Source organism: Diuraphis noxia, unplaced genomic scaffold (genome assembly GCF_037042655.1).
Source record: "Diuraphis noxia isolate RWA-SAM2 unplaced genomic scaffold, SU_Dnox_SAM2 contig0004, whole genome shotgun sequence".
NCBI lineage: Eukaryota > Metazoa > Arthropoda > Insecta > Hemiptera > Aphididae > Diuraphis > Diuraphis noxia.
The window spans coordinates 47120187-47141117 of NW_028301714.1; the positions used below are offsets into that span (position 1 = coordinate 47120187).

At 29.8% G+C, this 20931-nt stretch overlaps 1 protein-coding gene across 3 annotated transcripts; it reads left to right on the plus strand.

Annotated features, from left to right (window-relative positions):
• The first annotated feature begins 1777 nt into the window (after window positions 1–1777).
• LOC107171078 (glycine receptor subunit alpha-2-like) lies at window positions 1778–20621 on the plus strand. Of its 3 annotated transcripts, none has more exons than XM_089227399.1 (10): window positions 1778–2104; window positions 2760–2830; window positions 5881–5948; window positions 6644–6864; window positions 6989–7071; window positions 8540–8686; window positions 9291–9489; window positions 11483–11524; window positions 17607–17857; window positions 18559–20621. In XM_089227399.1, the coding sequence occupies exons 1-10, from the start codon at window positions 2073–2075 to the stop codon at window positions 18780–18782; spliced, it is 1338 nt and encodes a 445-aa protein (XP_089083525.1). In that variant the 5' UTR covers window positions 1778–2072; the 3' UTR covers window positions 18783–20621. The 3 variants fall into 3 exon arrangements, with proteins under 3 accessions (XP_089083525.1, XP_089083524.1, XP_089083526.1); XM_089227398.1 differs by having other exon boundaries at window positions 17607–17853; XM_089227400.1 differs by lacking the exon at window positions 11483–11524 and having other exon boundaries at window positions 17607–17853.
• The last annotated feature ends 310 nt before the right edge of the window (window positions 20622–20931 follow it).

Consider the following 20931-nt stretch of genomic DNA (forward strand, 5'->3'; position numbering starts at 1 on the left):
CGTCCATTTTCAGTAGAGCGTCATATGCGACATTCCACAGAGACGGCCCGAGGACAGATCCCTGTGGAACCCCGCACGTGACTGACCTGGAGATCCTCTCTGCTCCGGTTAACAACATCCTGTCGGAGAGCCATGACCTGAACATCTCCACCAGGTATTCAGGCGTTTGAATGCCTCTAAGAGCAGCGTCGATAACTGGCCACCTCAGGGAGTTAAAGGCATTTTTAACATCAAGAGTCACCAGAATGCACAAACTCTTTTTGACAGGGGTGGCGGCTGCCTGAGCAGCGAGGCTGAGGACATTGGCAACTGCTGACTCGGTGCTGATGCCCTTGCGGAATCCAAACTGGTTGGGCGCTCTCCTGCTGCCTCCATGCTCGTCGAGGTGCTTCTCCAGGCGTTGGAGCAACAGCCGCTCGAGGAGCTTGCCTGTCGTGTGCAACATACAGATTGGCCTGTAGCTTGATGGGGCGTCAGGGGGCTTGTCCGCGCCTTTCCCGATCAGCACTAGGCGTGCCCTTTTCCAACGTGGCGGAAACACTAGAGCTGTGGCGGTTGCATCGATATCATGGACTTCCACCTCTACTTGTAGTCCGAGCTGCTGTACCTTGCCAACGGAGTTACCGAGCCTGGATGACATGCCGAAACGATGTTTTTCGCGGCAAAGGTGGAATTCGCGCCTTTCGGGAATTCGAGGAGGAGACATCCGTCACGCGTCTGCCTCATTGTGACGTTTGTCCCGATGTCTTCTACAGTTGCGGACCGCCAGGATTGTGTCCCGGTAAGTCTTACCCTCAGCGTTCCTAACGAGAATAGCTGGTGCCTTTTTTGAAAACCCCGACGGCTGCGAGAGCGGGCGGGCGGCGGGGATCAGGTCTGCCGCAGTCGTTGTTGTTTTCGCTTGTTTGGAGTTCCTTCTGACGACCTTCGACCAATCCTCGGCGTCTGTCTCCATGGCAGTGTCAGCCTCGGTCTCTGGTGAGAACTGGGTGGCTGGGGCCTTCGAAGTCCGCTCGTAATAAACCCTAAATACCGTGTAATAAGTAATAACATAATAAATAACACATAAATTTAAATAACAGCTTCGAATTTTGCTTTTAATATTGGCACTTTTTGTCTACCAAACAGTCATTATTGTTATTTTTCGATACATAATAATATTATACTACAATCAATAATCACCTAATTATGTATAGTGTCGTATCTATATTATATATAGTCATATCAACTTAATGGTATTATATTTATGTAGAACATATAAGAATAATATTTTTTAACAATTAGGTATAATATAATTAAGCACGGTAAGGCCAGTGAAGCAATATTAATTACTGAGGCGACACTACAATTTTTATTACACTTATATTGTATGCAATATAATATACTCAATGGCAGTAGGTGCTTCATATATCGTACTCGGATTATATTATAATAAGGTCACAGTATGTGTATGATGTATTATGTAAATATATATTTATTATATTTACCTACATATTAATGTGTGTGTGCGAACACTGCCAACTATGCGTAACGCGAATATATACTATTATTATATACATAAGCACGAGGTGCAATGGTCTCCTAGCCGATTTTGTAAACGTGAACCTATGTATATAAATGAACCTATATGTATATTATATACCGTTGGCGCTAGTGCATTTTTGGTGAGCCATTGGTGAAATTCGCGTTCAAATAAGTCACGCGATCAACAAACGGTTTTTGCACGAGACTTATGAAACCTTTCAAAGCCCATACATACACCTTAATACAACTCTCGTAGTCCCGTGTAATGCAAATACAGCAGAGTTCGCGGTGTTGTTTACTATAGCTATTTATGAAATCGCCCCATGAATACAATCATTCCGACGGTGTAAATGTTTCGCTCTCGAGTCGACGAATCGTCGTCTTTATACTATTAAACATAAATATAACTGTATAAGCGAGACAACTGTGCGATATAATATAAATAAAATAATATTTTATGAATACAAATCGACAACGCGTACAAAAGAGTAAAATAACAACGAATCATTTTTTGAGATTGTATTGCTTGCTGTGATCCACTGCACAATATGAGACCGAGTGCTTCCTTATCATTAGTCGCGTAAGCAATTTCATTATTTCTTTACAATAATATTTAATTGGGCTGTGTATTATATTTTGTATAAGTACTAGTGACTAGCGTATTACTATATATACTTTATACTAGTGTATAGTCTCTGTACACCTACTATAATAGCGGTGCCATATACAGAAATTTAATGATATGATGAGTCCGTGTGTATGTGTGGGGGGTCATTATTGTATACCTATTTTAGCAATTAATATGTTAATACCTAGCATATCGTATGCCCTTTTTTCATATTGTCAGGGAAGTAAATCCCATAACATCCCCTCCACCATGTCTATGGCTCTGTATGGTGCCTGGTGTAAGTTTACAAGTTATAGCATAATATGATATTATGATGTTATTCAATCATTTCGTTGAGTAATGCCAAACCCATTATCAAAGCAAATAATTCAAACGTTTACTCTATATATTACATCAAAACTTTAAACCGTAACAGATATGTAGATATTTATAGGTATATTTGCGTATATTGTTATTGTATGAGACAGCCACCGCATTTGTATAATATATTTACCATCAAGCTAAAATAGAATTGCTATATAACAGTTAGACACTTAGAAAGCGAATGACATAACCTAAAGTAAGTATAAATTATACAAGATACCTATTAAACATTTTTTTTTTTCAGAATGTTTCATTTGGTGCGTTCAAAGGACTTTTACGAAATGGAAACTGAGTACAACAAAAACATGCTTCCAGGTTATTTTCCATATTCCATCGCACTATTTTTTCCAATAATTTCACAGCCACATAAACTCACGACAATCTGGACCTAAATATAATAAATTACACCTAATAAGGGGATCCATTGAATGGTATCATTCTAATTTTTTATGAAGGCAAAAATAAAAATATTAAAAATGTCTGTGTCAACTTAACACATAATCAATTACTTTGAATAAATTTATTATATATTGATACATACTATATGTGGTGGTATTTAATAGACAAATTTCAAATTTTGTGCATGATACTTGAAATGGATAATTATACAATTGATGCATATAGACGGTGTTGCATTATGGCCAACATATATTTTATTATATCTTTTATTTGATGTATGTCAACTTAGTACTTACCCCCGTAGCCAACTTGCCCTGTCACCCATACCTACTTAAGTTTCACGCATGCATAGTAACCTATACTTTTTTTTTTAAAACCCCTTATTTTCCACCTAGTATTTTCTCATGAATGTGGTCGAACAAACTTCTAACGTACAGTTTTCGTTTTGACTGTGCAACCTATATAAATACCTACAAATAACATTATGAAAATAAGGTGAAATTATTAGTTTATGTTTCAAAATAATCTATCAAAAAATATATGAAGAAAAAGTTAAATTTAAAAATTAGTTGTAAAAATTTACTATCTACGTACTATAGTTCTGATAATATCAAAAAAGTTTGTAATTATCAAAAGTAAAATCAATGTATTTTAGTATATTCTTATATAAAAAAGACATTATGCCGCATATGCGTTGGCTTCGTCTTACAAACATCCAACATATAAATCAAAAACTGTTTTGCACGGGACAACTTTACTCCCTCTATATTTATAGTAATATAGTAGAATATTACTGAAATTACACAACGCATAAGGTGTTTTAGTGTTTTTTTTTTCACAGCATTAACTAATGGTTTTTAATAATTAAATAAAAAAGAAACTATTATTTTCGCAAATTGATTACTTTAATTGTATTTATGTTATCCAAATAATAAAATCGCTACGACCCAGATAAAGTTCTTCCATATGCATGTGGGAATTTAGTAGGTAATTAATAATTATACTATAAATACAGAATAAATAGAGTAATCCCGTATTCCCTTTTAAAACAGTTTTTGCTATATGTTTTAAATTTATTGACGGAAATAACAAATGTAAGTGTGGCGTCCTCTTAAAAAACCTAGTTCAATCATGCTAAAAATTATAATTAAATATAGTTTTACTCTATGATAGGTTTAAAATTTTAGGTATTTAATATTCAATCACTCATCAATATTAAAATATCTAATATTTTACACAGTCATTTTTGACATGTATATTATGTCTCATGGATGGAGTCATTAAGTCATTCTATAAATTGATGTGACGTCGAGAGCCTTACAATTACATCATTTTGATCATTTTGTATACATAGCAACCTCATTATAATTTTTAGATTCTAAGCATAACGGTAATAATTCATAGTTTATAATAATTATATTAATGAACTCAGACTTCCTGTGCCGAATGAAATCAGTGATCGCATGACATAAACAAGTATCAATGTATTTACAAGGAGCGTGAAAACTTTCTTTTTTTTCTTTTGGTTCAAGCAGTAAAACATATGAAAAACAATAAAAATTCTTAAATGTATAGACATTGGCCGTGTATACATTTAAATCTGATAATACATATACTTTAGAAGCTGAGATTCTATAGCATAAGACCGTCAGCCATTATATATAACTAAGTATAAATAATGATATTAATATATTATAAAAAAATTGAATATTTCAAATGTCTATAAATACTCAACAAAGTTGCGTTAATATTCACTTTTTCCATATTTTTTTCCCCGTTATTTAAAAATGTACTAAGAATTTTTAATTCTCGTCCTTCAAAAGCATCAACCTGATCTAATTTGATATCAGAAACCACTCTCAAAATGTGAAAATTGAAGCTTTTTTCTTCTACTTTTCGTGTACACCAATTAAATGAGAGGCTTGCTTTTAAAATCTTAATAGTAAGTATTTCGCATTAAAAATAACAAATATTATAAGTATGTGCACTCTTTAGTATTTTGATGAAGATATGAAAATCATGATTAAAATATATATATATATATTTTTATTGAACAACTCAGTGCAGAGCTATCAATGTTTATAATCTTAGAGATTCGGTAGTACACTGGATACTATTTCTTTTTCTTCTTCTTCTTCTTCTTCTTCGCCTTCACCTTCCTCTCAACTATTTTAAAACTTTAAAAACTAATTTTACTGTTGTATATTATAATGTGCATTGTATATATTATAATACCATTATTATCGATGTCATGAAGCATTTATAAAATATTTAAATTTATAATATTATTTTCCATGAATAAGATTACTCTATTATAGGTATAGGTACTAACTATTAAGTCACTAAGATACTAAACTTATTTTCCTAAGCTAACCCTCGGGCCTTGACTATCTAAAGTAATCACACTACTTGTATAAGCACTGTCTTTTAAAGTTTAAAACAATCATTTATAATACGTACACGAGGTTATATTTTCTCAATAAAATATGTTCAATTTGTGTTTGAGATTCTTATTAGTGTATAGACATTATAGACCAATATTTTCAATAAAATTATTTTATATCTAGTGACCTGCAAGTTGTAGTGTAGGAAGAATTATCATTGTTAGTTATCATTGTTACTCAACTCGTGTATAAAAATAATTCAGTTAATAAATATTTAAATTTAAATAACCATAAATTTCAAATAGAAAAATATTCAAATAAATGTTAGGAATGCGGATAGTTTAAGTGTACGAAAAATATTCGGTTATATTTTTTTAGCTACTCACTTTTTATTAAAATATACTGTTCAGAACATCAATGGGAAGTTAAAAAACTATCCGAACACCTTGTACATTGCCTAATCACTACGACGTTACCAAAGTTTAAAGATTAATATTTTTGTTAATTTATTTTCTTCTAATCCTATTTACCCATGAAATAAAAAGACGTAATATTATTATCTTATTAATTTTCTTTTTGTAGGAAAAGAGGTAGATGTCTCTCTATCATTGCACATCAATCGAATATCTGGCGTAGATGAGAGCAAAGAGGTAAACATTTTACGAAATAAAATAATAGTTAATTATTATAATTTATATTTATTTTACAAAAAGCGATTCCCCGTTTTCATGCATGCTCATATTATTTATAATATATGTATTTATAATTTATTCAAAATTATTATTATTGGAATTGTTTAATACAGTTGCATGCCCAAGGTGGGGAGGTTAGGGTTATATCTCCGCTCCGTTGTCCGATAAAACCCTTTAGTTCATTATTTTTGTTTTTATTATAGCGTAATTTAAATATATAGTTAATTATAATATCTCCTATCCTGTTGAAAACTTCTGGGCACGCCACTGGTATTGTATTCACGTTTAAATAACTTATTTTAAAAATATTGGATTTTTTACGACACGCGACATTTAATATAATTGAACTATACCTTGTAAGTTTGTTTTTTTTTCGAATAAGAACTTTCTTTTTACGCAAAGTAAATTATCAGGTGAAATTTATGACACATATTAGATGTAAGTCTGTAATTATATTTGGTAATATGGTCTTCATACGAATACACACTCAAACATTTGAATAAATGTATTTATAATTCAACCTGTAGAGTGTAGAGTACGCTAGTATGATATTTTTAGTATATCACCAAGTAGCTAAAATATCGATAATATATTATAGTGTATTTGTGTCTGATTTCATGTGGACAATAATAATTATAGTAAGTATTTTTCAGGAAATAGCGCTGGACGTATTTCTGCACGTGTACTGGGAAGACCCTCGGATCTGGATTTTGGGAAACGCGAGCCAGGTGGAGCTGACCTGGGACAAAGACCCGAAATTCTGGATCCCTGACCTGTACATCAGGCAATTGAGGGAGATGAAAGTGCTTACGCTGTTTCAGGACTTAGCGTCGATACGTTTGTACGACAACAGCACTCTCCGGATTAGCATTGGGTAACGGACACGAACGATATACGAAATAGTAACCACCTAGTCTCTATCTCAAATATCTATTGTATATATATATATTATGTATATAAATTATATATACATACATGCATTGTATTATATTCTACAGAGCGACCATAATAATCAAATGTGACATGGACTTCGTACTTTATCCATTGGACGTACAGACTTGCGCTGTAGACTTCGGCAGCTGTAAACACAACTTTTTTTAATTTTTTTTTATTCTTAATTCATGTATTCGCAGGGTTGTTGTATTACGCATCTTAGAATGGACTTTTTTAAACTCATAATTACTGGAAACAATAGATGATAAGTGGAAAGCTGCATGCAGAGGAGTTCCTAACCAAAATTAAACAAAAAAAACTTTTTTATTGTAAATGGAATCGAGGCCCTCCTCTTACACTTTTGTTATAAATTTAACCCAAAAAATTAGAAAGTATTTCTATCTATACAAGATACAGCAGATCCATATCAATAGATGTAAGTAAATAGGTAGTAATTTTTATGTAATGGAACAGCTGAAGTTCATTGAGACAATGTCTAGTCTCCCATAGATCTATGTCTCTGTGCAGGAACGCCCGGAGGGAATTCAAATGCACCACCTGGGAATTGTATTAATTTTGATTTTTCAAGTAAATAATGAAATAAAAAATGCTTTCTGTCTTAATTTCTGTCCATGGTTGTATACTTATACCCAATATAGTAAATATTAAATACTTATTCTGAGAAACCGGCTTCTATCACACTTTAGTACTGACTACTTAGGTACGATCATTTAAGAATATAAATTGTATTCATATTTTAATTGCATTTTGGAACAATTACAGTAAATGCTGAAAATTTCAATTAAAATTTTAAAATTTATTATAGAGATGAACTTATAAAAATAGCTATGCACTACAACAAACAAAAATGCATTTCCTGGAACTCTAAAGCTCTACTTGGACATAATATAAAAAATGAAACTAACGAGTCATTAGTGTGTCTTGTTGTGATAATTCATAAAATAGCTTATTTTCCCTAACAATTAATTTACAAATAATGTATTAGTAATTAGTGTAAATAAGTAAATACATTTTTATTAGAAGTAATAAATAAAAATTGGTTATGTTTTAAATATATCTTGTCATACTTATCGTTGATATATAGAGACGTTATTAATTTAGGATTGGTGGTGTGGGGGAATCAAACGTCCACGATTTATATTGACACTATATTAATATGTATTTTACACCTAATGAGCGACTTCTCTGCGAACGTCCCAGCATTCGCATGTGATAGTGGGTGACAACTGACAATACGTGACAAAATTATTGATTATTTGCAGTCTTAAATTAAACAGGACATTTGTAATATAGACATTATACTTTTGTATATTATAAAATAGTATAAGTGCAATTTGATATTATATTATTTTGAACACTTAAAAAAAAAAAATACAGCAGCCCTGTACATTTGCATAGTATATTTTAAAATAATATATAACTGAATATAATACAAATAATAGAATATGCTTTAAAAATCCGAGTACACATAGCTTTTATCACCCTGCTGACACGTTCCATGTTTTAACACTTTAATGCACTTACAAAAATTATTACCATTTGGTACAATTTTTCTGTGTTTATTTTTTTTGGATTTTTCATTTGACTGCTGTTAGACAAATACACACTGACAGACATGAAATTCCATTGGAGAGACGATCCGCTGATTTTCCCAAGCGATTTTGGAGATGGATTTCGATTGCCTCGTTACGTCGTATCGTTTGTCACTGATAATCGTTTAAATGTGATTTATTATGGCGATGGTGAGTTTAAACTTTGCTAACAGTGCTAACACACGTGAATATATTCCTGCATAGTTATGCGTTGGTTAATGCCTACATTTTATACAAGAACTTAGTACTTTATAGGGGCAAATATAAACTGGATTCTATAGGTTAATTTTTTTTTTGTAATTTTGGCTCGAAATTTTTAAGTTATAAAATAGGTAGATTGAGAAATCGGCCCGAAAACTCTAGGTCATACGGGTATAAAATATAATAAGCATGACATAATTTAATCTACAAATCATAAATAATTAAAATAAATACAAACAGAAACACACATTAAATGTACCATACCAATTTCAGAATACGAAAACTAAAAAAAAAAAGAGCTCTTAGAAAGAACACTTATAAAATACAAAAAAGCTGGTAAGTCGTGGATGTCGCTCTGCTGTACTGCAAGTAGGTTACAAATGGGTTACTGTAATGGATAGAGTTAAATTTGAATCCAATGATATTATTTTTACTCGACGTTTTTCATATCACCATTATATTCGTCAGGGTTATTTTTGTATAATATGCCTGTTGTCTGTACACATTACTAAAACATCAATTATTGTGACATAATTATTTTATATCCGAGTAGGTAATCATTCCACGGCACGGTTGGTAATAACACTTAGCCGTGAACTCAGGAGTCATCTGCTAGAAAGCTACTTGCCAAGCACGCTATTCGTCATCATGTCTTGGGGCAGCTTCGTAGTAATGCCCGAAGTCGTGCCTGGTCGAATGGTTCTACTGGTCACAACACTTCTGTCACTGGTCACCATGTTCGATACCATAAGGTATATTATGTTATGATATATTATAGCGATTTTATAGTTGTATTGTTAATCAAATGAATTAAGTACTAAAATGTTAAGTAATAATTATATGTGAATATATGTGAATTATTGTGTTTTGTGCACAATACTGTAACATATTATAATTTAAATTGTTTGGGTGAATAATATTTTCAAATTATTTTAATATATTACATTTGTTGATGATTAAAACTACCTAACCCATTATCAGATCAAATTATTCGAATACGTAGGTACATTATAGGTACATCGGTTATATTATTTCATTGTCTTCTGCTAGTACAAAGTCTATGAACCGTATTTAGTGATTTGGAACCTCCAAGTTAAAACTATTTCAGCGTCCTTTCCTACGCCCTTTTTCCCACATTGGCTAGTAAAAATTAAAATAATTAACCTAAAGTAAACCCACTCTTTTTAAAGTTGAAATTATCTTCCTGTATAGAATAATTTAAAGCCGGCGTACAAAGGTCAAAAAAACATTCGTGTCATAATATTTATGTAGGTAATAGAGAAGAAAGTACTTTTTCTTTAAAAAAAAAACATAGTACTCTTGGAAAGAATACTTTTGGATTACAATTACATATGACAAGAAACGTATGAATTTTTTGTTGACCATTAAATGTGTTTCTGGTGTATTTATAATTTTTTTTAATTGTTCGTCATTCATTTCATGATTTGGCATTACATCACCATCATATTGCTTATTTCTCATAATGATCAAACATGATTCCTAAAATAGTTACAAAATATATAAGTGAGTCTTAGGTACTACCGATTATTTTTTTAGCAACCTGAGTATTCAACCACCCGAGCCTCACCCTAAATACGGTTCTGAAAAAATATCACAAACTTATTTACAACAATATCACTACTTGAAATATTTTATTATGTTAGCAGTAGAAGTAGAACTCTACACTCTAAGTCTTTCGATTTTTATATAAAGACCTAAATAAAATATTAGGTTACGTTTCGTTTTCTTTCGGATAATATACAAGGACAACTTAATTTATCTACTCTTTAGTTCACTATTCTGATATAAATTAATGTGATATGCAATATCCATTTTTGAAATTATTTGAAATAGCATGATAAATTGCAGTGTTTTCTAAAAACTATTTCGTGTTCTACACAATAAAAAGGGTGTGTTATGAATTTCAAATTATTAAATCGACTCAGTTTCTGCTCAACTATTATACAAATTAAAACAGCCATATTTTTGCAAAGAAAAAGTTAGAATAACATGCAATCCAAGTTGATTTAATAAAAAAATTATTCATAGTGAAATTCAATGTCTTAAACAAAATAATAATTACATTCTGTCTACATTTATTGTAATATACGAATAAACGCAACTAGTAATTATTATTTAGTTTAGACATTAAATTCTTAATAATGTATTATAAATTATTATTTGATAATTGAGTTACATAATTCCAATAAATTTAGGTATTTTAGGTATTTTAAGTAAAAAATGTAAAAATAATTAAGCCATCGTCATTAACAAAAATCGAAAAAACTAAAAGAAAAGTCAAAAATAAAAAAAGTTTATAAATAGCACAATAAGGTGCTGAAATATCTTTAAAAATTATTCGATAAAAAATTATTTATTAGTTATATTCTACGATACTTAATTTTTGAATACATTTTAACAAAATAAGATTGATTTTGTCAAACTGGTATTCCGTCATTATATATTCCAGCTTTTCCTTATTTTTATTTTTTTTTGTTTCTTCTCGTTTGTTTGGAAAAACAACATTTTGAGGCTCCCCTTTCCAGTTAGTTAAAATTATCCATCAGAAACCACCATAAAGTTGAAGATTGTAGCACCTAAAGATGATATTAGATACGACACAAAATTTAAAAAAAATACATTATAAAACAAATACAAAATTCATAGGTTGTCTTAGAATTTATAATAAATAGACCAAATTATGTTTTAAATAGGTTTCTATAACATTGTGATCTAAATTTTTAGCATACATGGTGCCTTTGCCTACAAATGGAGCAATGTAAGAAAGTTAGTTTCCTCTAGGAATTAAAACTACAAAATATTGTTAAGTATAAAAAGCTTGTGAACAATGTTCATGCACGTAATCTCTGAATGTAATATAATATACAATTAGGTATAGACATTTTCATTGCGTAGTTATTTCAACTAGTTTTCCAATAGTCTTACCAACCAAAATGTAGGCGTGATCACCGAAGATTGTAGATATATGTGTAATTTAATATGATATGTGATACTGCTATATTATATTATTATATCATATAGATACCTCAATACTCGATACCTATTTATATTAGCTATTATTTATTACTATATGAATACATAATACTTTAAAGGTACCTATAATAGTACTTTTTATGGAATGTTTATACTTTTATGGACATTAGTAGACAGTAGTACCTATTCTGAGTTAAGTACGTAACTACATGAGTTGGTGCACAATATCAGAATGATTAGCATAATTATATATTAGCATTATGTTAGGATGTTAGGCTAAATAAATTGATACGTTAAAAATTTAAAGAAGCAGCTGCATTCATTAATGGTACTTCAGAATTTATTAATTAACAATAAAATTATTTTATTTTCTCACTCGAATATTAGAAAAATCAAAATATTATTTTCCCGATCAAATAATAACATTCATATTTTTCTTTAAGTTCTTTACATTTCTCAAACTAATTTATATCCAAATATTTTGTGAGTTCTTAGCCCTTCCCCCTATCATCCTTGAAAATACGTCATTTAAGCAATTGTGATTCTTAGTTGTTATACATTGTATTCCGATTCGTTCGCCGTGAACATTACGATGAGTATATCTGTCTGAATATTTTGTCCTATGGGCTACAAATCTATCAGAGTAGGTAGTATGATCTTAATACGTTTTTGTGGTGCAGTGTATTTATGTATAACATATCTATGCTGCAGGTATCTAGAAAGTGTATTGGTATAGGGTGTAGCTCTGTTACATATATAATATATATGTTACACATACGGTTTGACTCTAGAATTTCATAGGTGCAACCAGCCTTTCTATTTGAGTCAATCGATTATAGCAGCTTGATTTTATAACGTTTTCTAACCATTGCATTTGTATATAAATAATTAGTGCACCGACAGGTGACAGGCGTGGCTATAATAATAATTAATAACTAATATTAAGTAGATTTATAATACATATAGATATAACACTTAAGCTAATAACGAATTAACAATCAGTATTAAGTCCATAAATATTTATTAAAATGTTGTTTTGTTTTATAACTAGCTAATAATAAATTTAAGAGATATTGATTTATCGTTCAATCAATCTGTTATTTGATCTTAAACTCTTTAAATCAAAATTGTTTAAATCGCGTGGTCACGACGACGGTTGCGTGTGACGTGTTCATGACATAAGTAAGAAAAACATAATATTTGAAAGTAGCGCAGACGTAAAATAAGCATAATTACTAGGTAATTTTTGGGTGGTTTCCAAGTTTTTTTTTTTAAAGGTACAAAAATAAAAATAAAAAGTACCTAATGATTTTTAGGGATAAAATATATATTATGGTATATTTCTTGAATGTTTTTTAAAACCTTGGTTATTATTGTTATTAATATTTTTACGTACAAAGGAGAGACTAATTATTAGTGTGACCTTAATGTGAAAGTGTAGGTCATAAAGACTAAAATTATTAATTTATTGAAAAACTTAAACTAAACGTAACAATGTAAGTGTGAGCTGTTTTCACATACATATTATTACGTTTAAGTAACTATTAATTTTGAAACTTTATAAATAATTTCTCATCCTCAAGACATTTAATTTTTAATTTTTAGTAACTAGATACGCTTTTTATTCGTAATAATTTATAAAAATAACTTTAAAAAAAAAGCTTAAAAATATTGAATGAAGCAATAAATATAAAATAGTTATTTCATATTTCGAATCCTTCTACTCGTATTACATTATGTAGAATGATATAACGGGGTATTACATTTTTATTATTAATAAATTAATAAGTAGGTACCGAAATAATTAAAAGAAAATATAACGTTTACAACTAGTTACTTTTAATCATTATATGTATTATTATATAAGTAAAAAAATATTATATACGTATATATGCAATTTAAATTAAATTATACATTAAAAAATGTTTTAAGTTTCCCTGAAATAATCGGTCGTTATACCTAAGCCCAATAAACCACCACAAGATCCTGCCTCTTACAGACCCAATAACATTTTTGAGAAAATTCTTTTAAAAAGACTCATTCGTTTTGCTTCTTCAAAAAACATAATTCCACACACACAATACGGATTCAGATCAAAACATTCTACATTGCACCAATTACACAGAATAGTCGATATCATATCCAGCACCCTGGAAAAAAAAACAGTTCTGTACAGCAGTATTCCTTGACATCTCCCAAGCCTTTGATCGGGTTTGGCACGATGGACTAATTTACAAACTTAAAAAGTTCTTACCTGCCCCTTTTTTCCTCTTGATAAAATCATATCTGTCAAATCGTTTCTTTACTGTTCGCCTAAACAACACCTACTCAATCCGTTACACTATTAGAGCAGGAGTCCCACAAGGAAGCGACATCGCTCCATTCCTTTACTCGATTTTCACTCGTGACATCCCAAGACATTTTATACATCTTTAGCAACATGCGCTGATGACACGCTAATAACCGCCTCCCACGAAAACCACGTCACAGCCAGTGAAATGATCCAAAACCATTTAAATATGATTAGCTTGTGGGCAAACAGATGTAAAATCAAAATAAACGAAACGAAATCTGTTCAAGTAATAACTTTTTCACTACGTAATCTCGATTCTCCACCTGCTACGTTGAACAATATAACAATTCCTAAGGCAAACGAAGTTAAATACCTTAGGCTAACTCTCGACAAACGCTTAACCTAGAGCCCACACATAAAACTTAAACGTAAAACTGTTAACTCTAGACTTCATATCCTCAGACCACTCTTAAAATCCAAAATTTCCCTTTCCAATAAACTTACTATATACAAATCAATAATTCGACCAGCTTGGACATATGGTATCCAGTTATGGGGCTCTGCAAAGCCCTCTAACACCAACACGCTTCAAGCTTTTTAATCTATCTGCCTACGACTAATAACATCTTCTCCTTGGTATTTCATAAACAATAATCTTCACAAAGACCTAAAAATTCCTACACTCAATCAATTAGCAAAAGAACATTTCTCTAAATTTCACTCCAACTTAAACTCTCACAAGTAATCCATTATTAAAGCAACTTTCTTCCACCTCACTTCCTGGCAATGTAATTAGAAGACTCAAAATACAGTGGCCTAGGAACCTACTTAAATAAAAAAAATTGAAAAAAAAACCATGACATCTAAAATGTTCTCAGTCGGGTGGTGCTGCTGAGTGCCTGCCACACAAATATTAAATTCTGTTACTTTAAATTATATTATCTATCAAATTTGCTCATTGTACATAATGTTGTATAGATTGTAAATTACTTAAATAAAGATAAAAAAAAAAGTTTCCCTAATTTTACGATGATTAACAAGTAAATTTAAAATCACTTTATTTTACCTATAATTTTTTAGGGTCACCAATGATGGGGCCGATAATTTCCTTAAGACATACAACTACTAGCTTAATCTATACAATACCGTTGTCTGTTGTATAACCAGTGCCCCCTTAGTATAATGATTTCTATTGAGTGTCATTTCTGCAGAAATTTTTATACGTTGATTCTTCTAACTCATATATTATTAATATATATATATATATATGTAATATATTACATATGTATTATTTGTGTAATACCATTTTGACATTTTATCAATTAGCTCATACTCTTATTGTGCGGGTGTACAGATTGTGTATATTAGTAATAAAAAAAAAAAGATTTTGTGTAATACTACCTAAATTAATGTAACAAATATTAACTTAATCCAAAAATATGAAAACAGTCTTCATTTATTCAATATCATAAATTTGAACAAACATTAAATTTGAAAAATCAATAATTATAAAATGGAAAAAACATAAATGAATTATGAAAATTATTTAAATAAAAAAAGTATTTATTCATTTATAATGGATTACTGTCAATGCACTAGGTATTCAAAAAAATTAAAATGTTATTTAATTTCATAAAAATAATAACTTCCATCAGTAATTAAATTATTGTATTTTATAACAATGTTTAATATTTAATTGTTTTTTCTGCTATGCCTATTATATTAATATATGACCATAATATCTATATACCAATGTATTATGAAATCGATTGTCGACAGGCGGCAGGATAAACATAAAATGATATTAAAATGACAGAATTTATAGAAGTATTAAACTTCATCTCGGTTATAACTTAAGTGTTACAACTATGTACCTATAGTAACTCGCTGCCTAAAAATAATTGCAATTAAATTAAATTCTAAATACATAATGTATTATCGCTAGTAGGTAACTAATTATGTATCTAAGTACCTATGCTAATTATAAAACTGACGATCTTAAAGTTGCCAAGTTCTACCTCTTAATTAGCGGGACAAGGCTAATCTCTCCAATCTCCACTCTCCGTCATTTAAAGAACGACAATATTGAATATTACCAATATACTATATAGGCAATAATAAAGTGTCCAAGTTTCATTGATACAAATTATACTGCCCCATTCCTAGTGATAAAATTCTAACCTAATTCTTTGACGTACACTGGTGCTGCCTACAAATTAAATAAACTATCTATATACCTGCCATCCCCTTTCACGATTACACTCAGGTCCCACGTATTTTATTTTCGGAAATTTCCCCTGATCTTCAACATATCTATCAATGTTCCCTCTTGCCATAACCGATCATCGGTCTCATTCCATATTCCATTCTCTTCGTCAAATAAATAGGTCTATAACTTTGCTCTTCAATTATCCGTCTCATGCGCATTGCCAACACCGAACCCTCATTCTCTCTACAATAAACAAGTTCGTAGTTTCCGTTTAGCACTCATTTTAATCTGTATAATTACTATCTTATGTAATTAGTTCGTGGTTCACCCCGTATTATAAAATAATTTAATCTATACAATCCTTATAGTTAGGTACAGTGAAGTTAGGGAACCAAGGCAAAACTCCAAAGTACCACAAACAATATAATTTATTGCCTTTAGGCTTTACCTATTACTGGTTTAACAATGTAAATTGTGATCGTTTTTAATATATTTCCTATTTAGTAAGCTTTTAATGTAAATTAAGAATTTTGTATTTATACGATAATATATAGGTATATTTAAGTATATTTAGGTATATATTTATATATACGCGTTACAACCTACTACAGAAAACATTTCGCATTTTTAAATTTATTTTTATTTTTTGTAGTATCGACAATCCACGTTCCTCCCAGCTCTATTATGCATATTTTATGACATTAAAACTTATATTATAGTACCAGGCGCTAAACTATAACATGCTTAGATATCCCACATTTTGACGTCGTGTTTGTTTAAAGTTATTGAGAAACGATTTTCGAAAACATTAATTTACCGCAAAGATCTGGCGGTAATTATTAAAATTCATAACATTTTTATTGATTTACTTGAAACCAAAACACCAAAACTCATTGTATGACGGTTGTTAATTCAGTGGCGCACAGAGATATTTTGAGAGCACACGCAGTTAAAAAAATTTACCCATTCACCCAATTTTTTTTTTATTTAAAAATAATATTTTTGTTGCACTCTACTCAATTGTGCACTTAGATACTCAATTTATTCAATTATAATAACTATTAACTTATTAACCACTGTAGTTCACAGAAATCAATTATTAAGTTATTATTATTAAGTATAAGTTTATATTATGAATGTATGAGGCCAGTAATTTACAGCCACTCCTCTCGAAAGCACATGCAGTTTCAATACATGCTAACCTATTATCTGAGCGCCACTGAGGTTGTTATAATGGTAGGTACCTACTAATGTTTGATCTCTATAAATATTTCAAGATAAAAATGACAAACACGGCAAACAATATATGTCTAGAACTTAAAATATTATTGGCAAGTCGTTTTACTATACGTTTTTACACCGCCATCGTGCAGGAACAACTCGCCGAGTGCGCTGGAGCTGAAATGCATCGAAGTGTGGCTAATATCATGCACGCTGTTCGTGTTCCTGGCGCTGGTCGAGTACTTTATCGTGCTATTCGGCATGCGGTACGATAAACATTGGAGGCATAAAAAACACAATCTAGACGATAGTGGAGGCACTTCAAGCAAACCACCATTGTTCGGGTCCAGCAAAGTTCACACAACATCCGGAAACGATATGGCTGGCGACGAAGATTCGGTAGGTACGATTGATGTAAAATTACTAAACCTCGACCTTATGTAAACTCAACTTACAAAAAAAAAATTCAAAAAAAGCTTTTATATATCAGTATATATGTATAATTTGACGAACCCGGTGTAGCCGTAGAATGCGAGGTGTCACGAGCTTATCTACCTACCAGTGGTGTACGCAAGGGTAGTGTTCTAGGGTTCTGACCGCCCCCTGAATTTTTTTCATTTTACAAAAAAATCTTATTTACTACTATTTCAATATACAGTTGATAAATTATTGGTAATTTTTAATAGATATAAATTAAATTGTTGATTTATTATTAATAATAATTTGTTAAAATGAATTATACAAAAACTGTTAAGCAAATTATTTAAATTGTTTGTTATTATTTAAATTATTTACTCGTGTAAAACCCTAACTGGCCTAACCGAATTAAAAATCCTACATACGCTGCTGTTACTTAGTACTTACTTAGTGTCTCTGTAAATTGATTATGATACCTAGTAAATAAGATCTTTTGTACGAGGAAGAAATTCATGGGGGCCGGTCGAACCTATGGCCCTTTCACTGCATACGCCACTGGTTACAATATTAAAATGAACTATATAATGTGATAATATAGACTGTGAAATATGACGATGACAAGACCGAATAATTAAAATTTAAGTAATTACGTTCCACAAAATCTTGTTTGTTTTCACTGTGCTGCAGATTGTAAAACCTCAACTCCTTACATCACATCAGCAAAGGGTGACGACGAACAGTGGACCAGTGGTGGTTACATCCACCGGGAAGCTGCGATTCCAGTTGATCGCCAGACATGTCATACTATATTGTGGTTCGCCGAGGGGTACTCTGGACCAGGTTTCATTGGCACTGTTCCCGTTGTGCTTTGTCATTTTCTCCGTTATGTACTGGATATCGTACATTACTGAGTCTAAGCGTAAAGCGTTGGCGTCCGTCGTCTGAACGAATGCAAAAATAAAATAACTGAAGTAACTGAACTATTTTTTCAGATCGCATCAATAAACAAAAATATTAAAATTGCTTAATATGTGAGTGATGAATTCATAATAAATACATGCAATTTAACAATTCTTATTTACTTACAATTAGTTACATATAATAAGCTATATTGTATTATATTTTGTTAACATATGATTAACATTGTCCATGATCTATCCATAACCATGTACCAGCTAACTAATACGCACAAAATAGCAAATTTTAACTTATTTTGCTCTATCGTTTTTTTGTAAGAGTAGATTAAACATTATTTAGGGACTGTTGTTGTAGTATTATTCTTAATAGATTAATATTAAAACAAGTTGTATGCGAGCATTTAAAAATTATAATTTTTTTTAAACGTTGACCTACTTATAAATAACTTTAAAATGAAAATAACAAAAATCACTATACTAAATAATATTCTTACTTTTAAATTTGATATTAGTTTTATGGGTTTGATGGTCAGTTCATTATAATATTGAAAAGGCAAGTAGCTAGATACCTAATACAGTGCTTGTTGATAATTGGTATAGTTGTATAGATATGGAGTGTATATCCTATATACAAAGGATGTGTATTAAATTTGAATATTAAAATTATTTATCCTCAAATTTTTGACATTTTGTTTTAATTAAAAAATGAACAGCCATAGATCCTTTATACTTGAAATTTTCACCAAAATAACGCCACGGTCAATAAATAAAAAAATGATTCTTTTTTTAAGCTATTTTTAACATGGACAATTTTAATTTTTTAGTTTTTTTTTCAACTGTTTAAAAATATTAAAAATTCATATGTATGATTCTATTTTTAAAAGTAATTGAAGTTCAAATTTTGATAAAATAATGATTGTAGCTAAAAAGTTAAAGAATGTAATAGCTAAAACTTAGAAATTTAATACTATGTTGTTTAAGTTCCTAATAATATAGTTCATAGGTAATAAAAACAAAAATCTAAAAAATAGATAAGCATATTTTTTTGTGTAAATAAGTATAATTTAAGTTCAAATTTGGATAAAATAATATATTTAAATGAAGAATAACTTAAGTTATTTTTTTGTAATTTAGAAATATTTTTTGTTGGTACTTTTTTGTTGACGCTTTTAAGGTATATTATTAATTATTATATATTATATAAACAGTATCATTTTAAAATTATATATTTAAGGCAAAAATTAATTCAACCTACCTACTGTATTACTATAAGTTAACAGAGTAAAATTAATTTTTATTATTATATATATATAGAAAAAAAAAAATTTTAAATGGTGAATATCTTTAAATAGCTCAAAATGATTAAAAATATTATGAAAATTTAGTAGTCAAGCATTTGGAAAACAATTCAACCATGTGTCTACGGTTACTCGTTTTAAATTGAGTACTACAAAATGAGAAAATCAATTTATGAGAAATTATAGTACAATATTCCTATATTATAATATCTACGTTTTATCCCTTATCAATACCTTATTCATATAATTTATCATCTATGATATGTAGAAGGAGGATTCTTCAATATTTCCAAATTACGAAAAATATTCATTAAGAATAAATAACATTTTATATTTGAATTCCCTAATAACTTGGTCAATATTTTATTTAAAAATGTATGAACTTGTTATGATTCCCCCGTAAAATGTTTTAATGTTAGGAAACAATATTTAATATTCAAATTTAATCTATAACTCATTTTAAGAGTACTTGTCTAAAATGTTGTTAAAAAATCATAGTCACATATTTACATTAACATGAGAAATTGTTCTTCAACCAAACATTAAATTAATAGTATAATATATTTATATATATGTTATTGTATACTAAATAGCATGTATTCTTTGTATAGTATTCATTATTCTTGATTCTTAAACATTATATTAATATTATAACTTTATTATTAGATACACTTATATATTGTATATATTATAATTTGTAATATAATTTAACAATGAAACTGGAATTAGTGGAATTTATTCCCATACCTATAATTATTTTATTATTATTATTAATATGATTATCATTAAATTATCAAGGTTTTGAACCAAGCTCAATTTCCATATGAAAAATCAAAAGCAAAAAG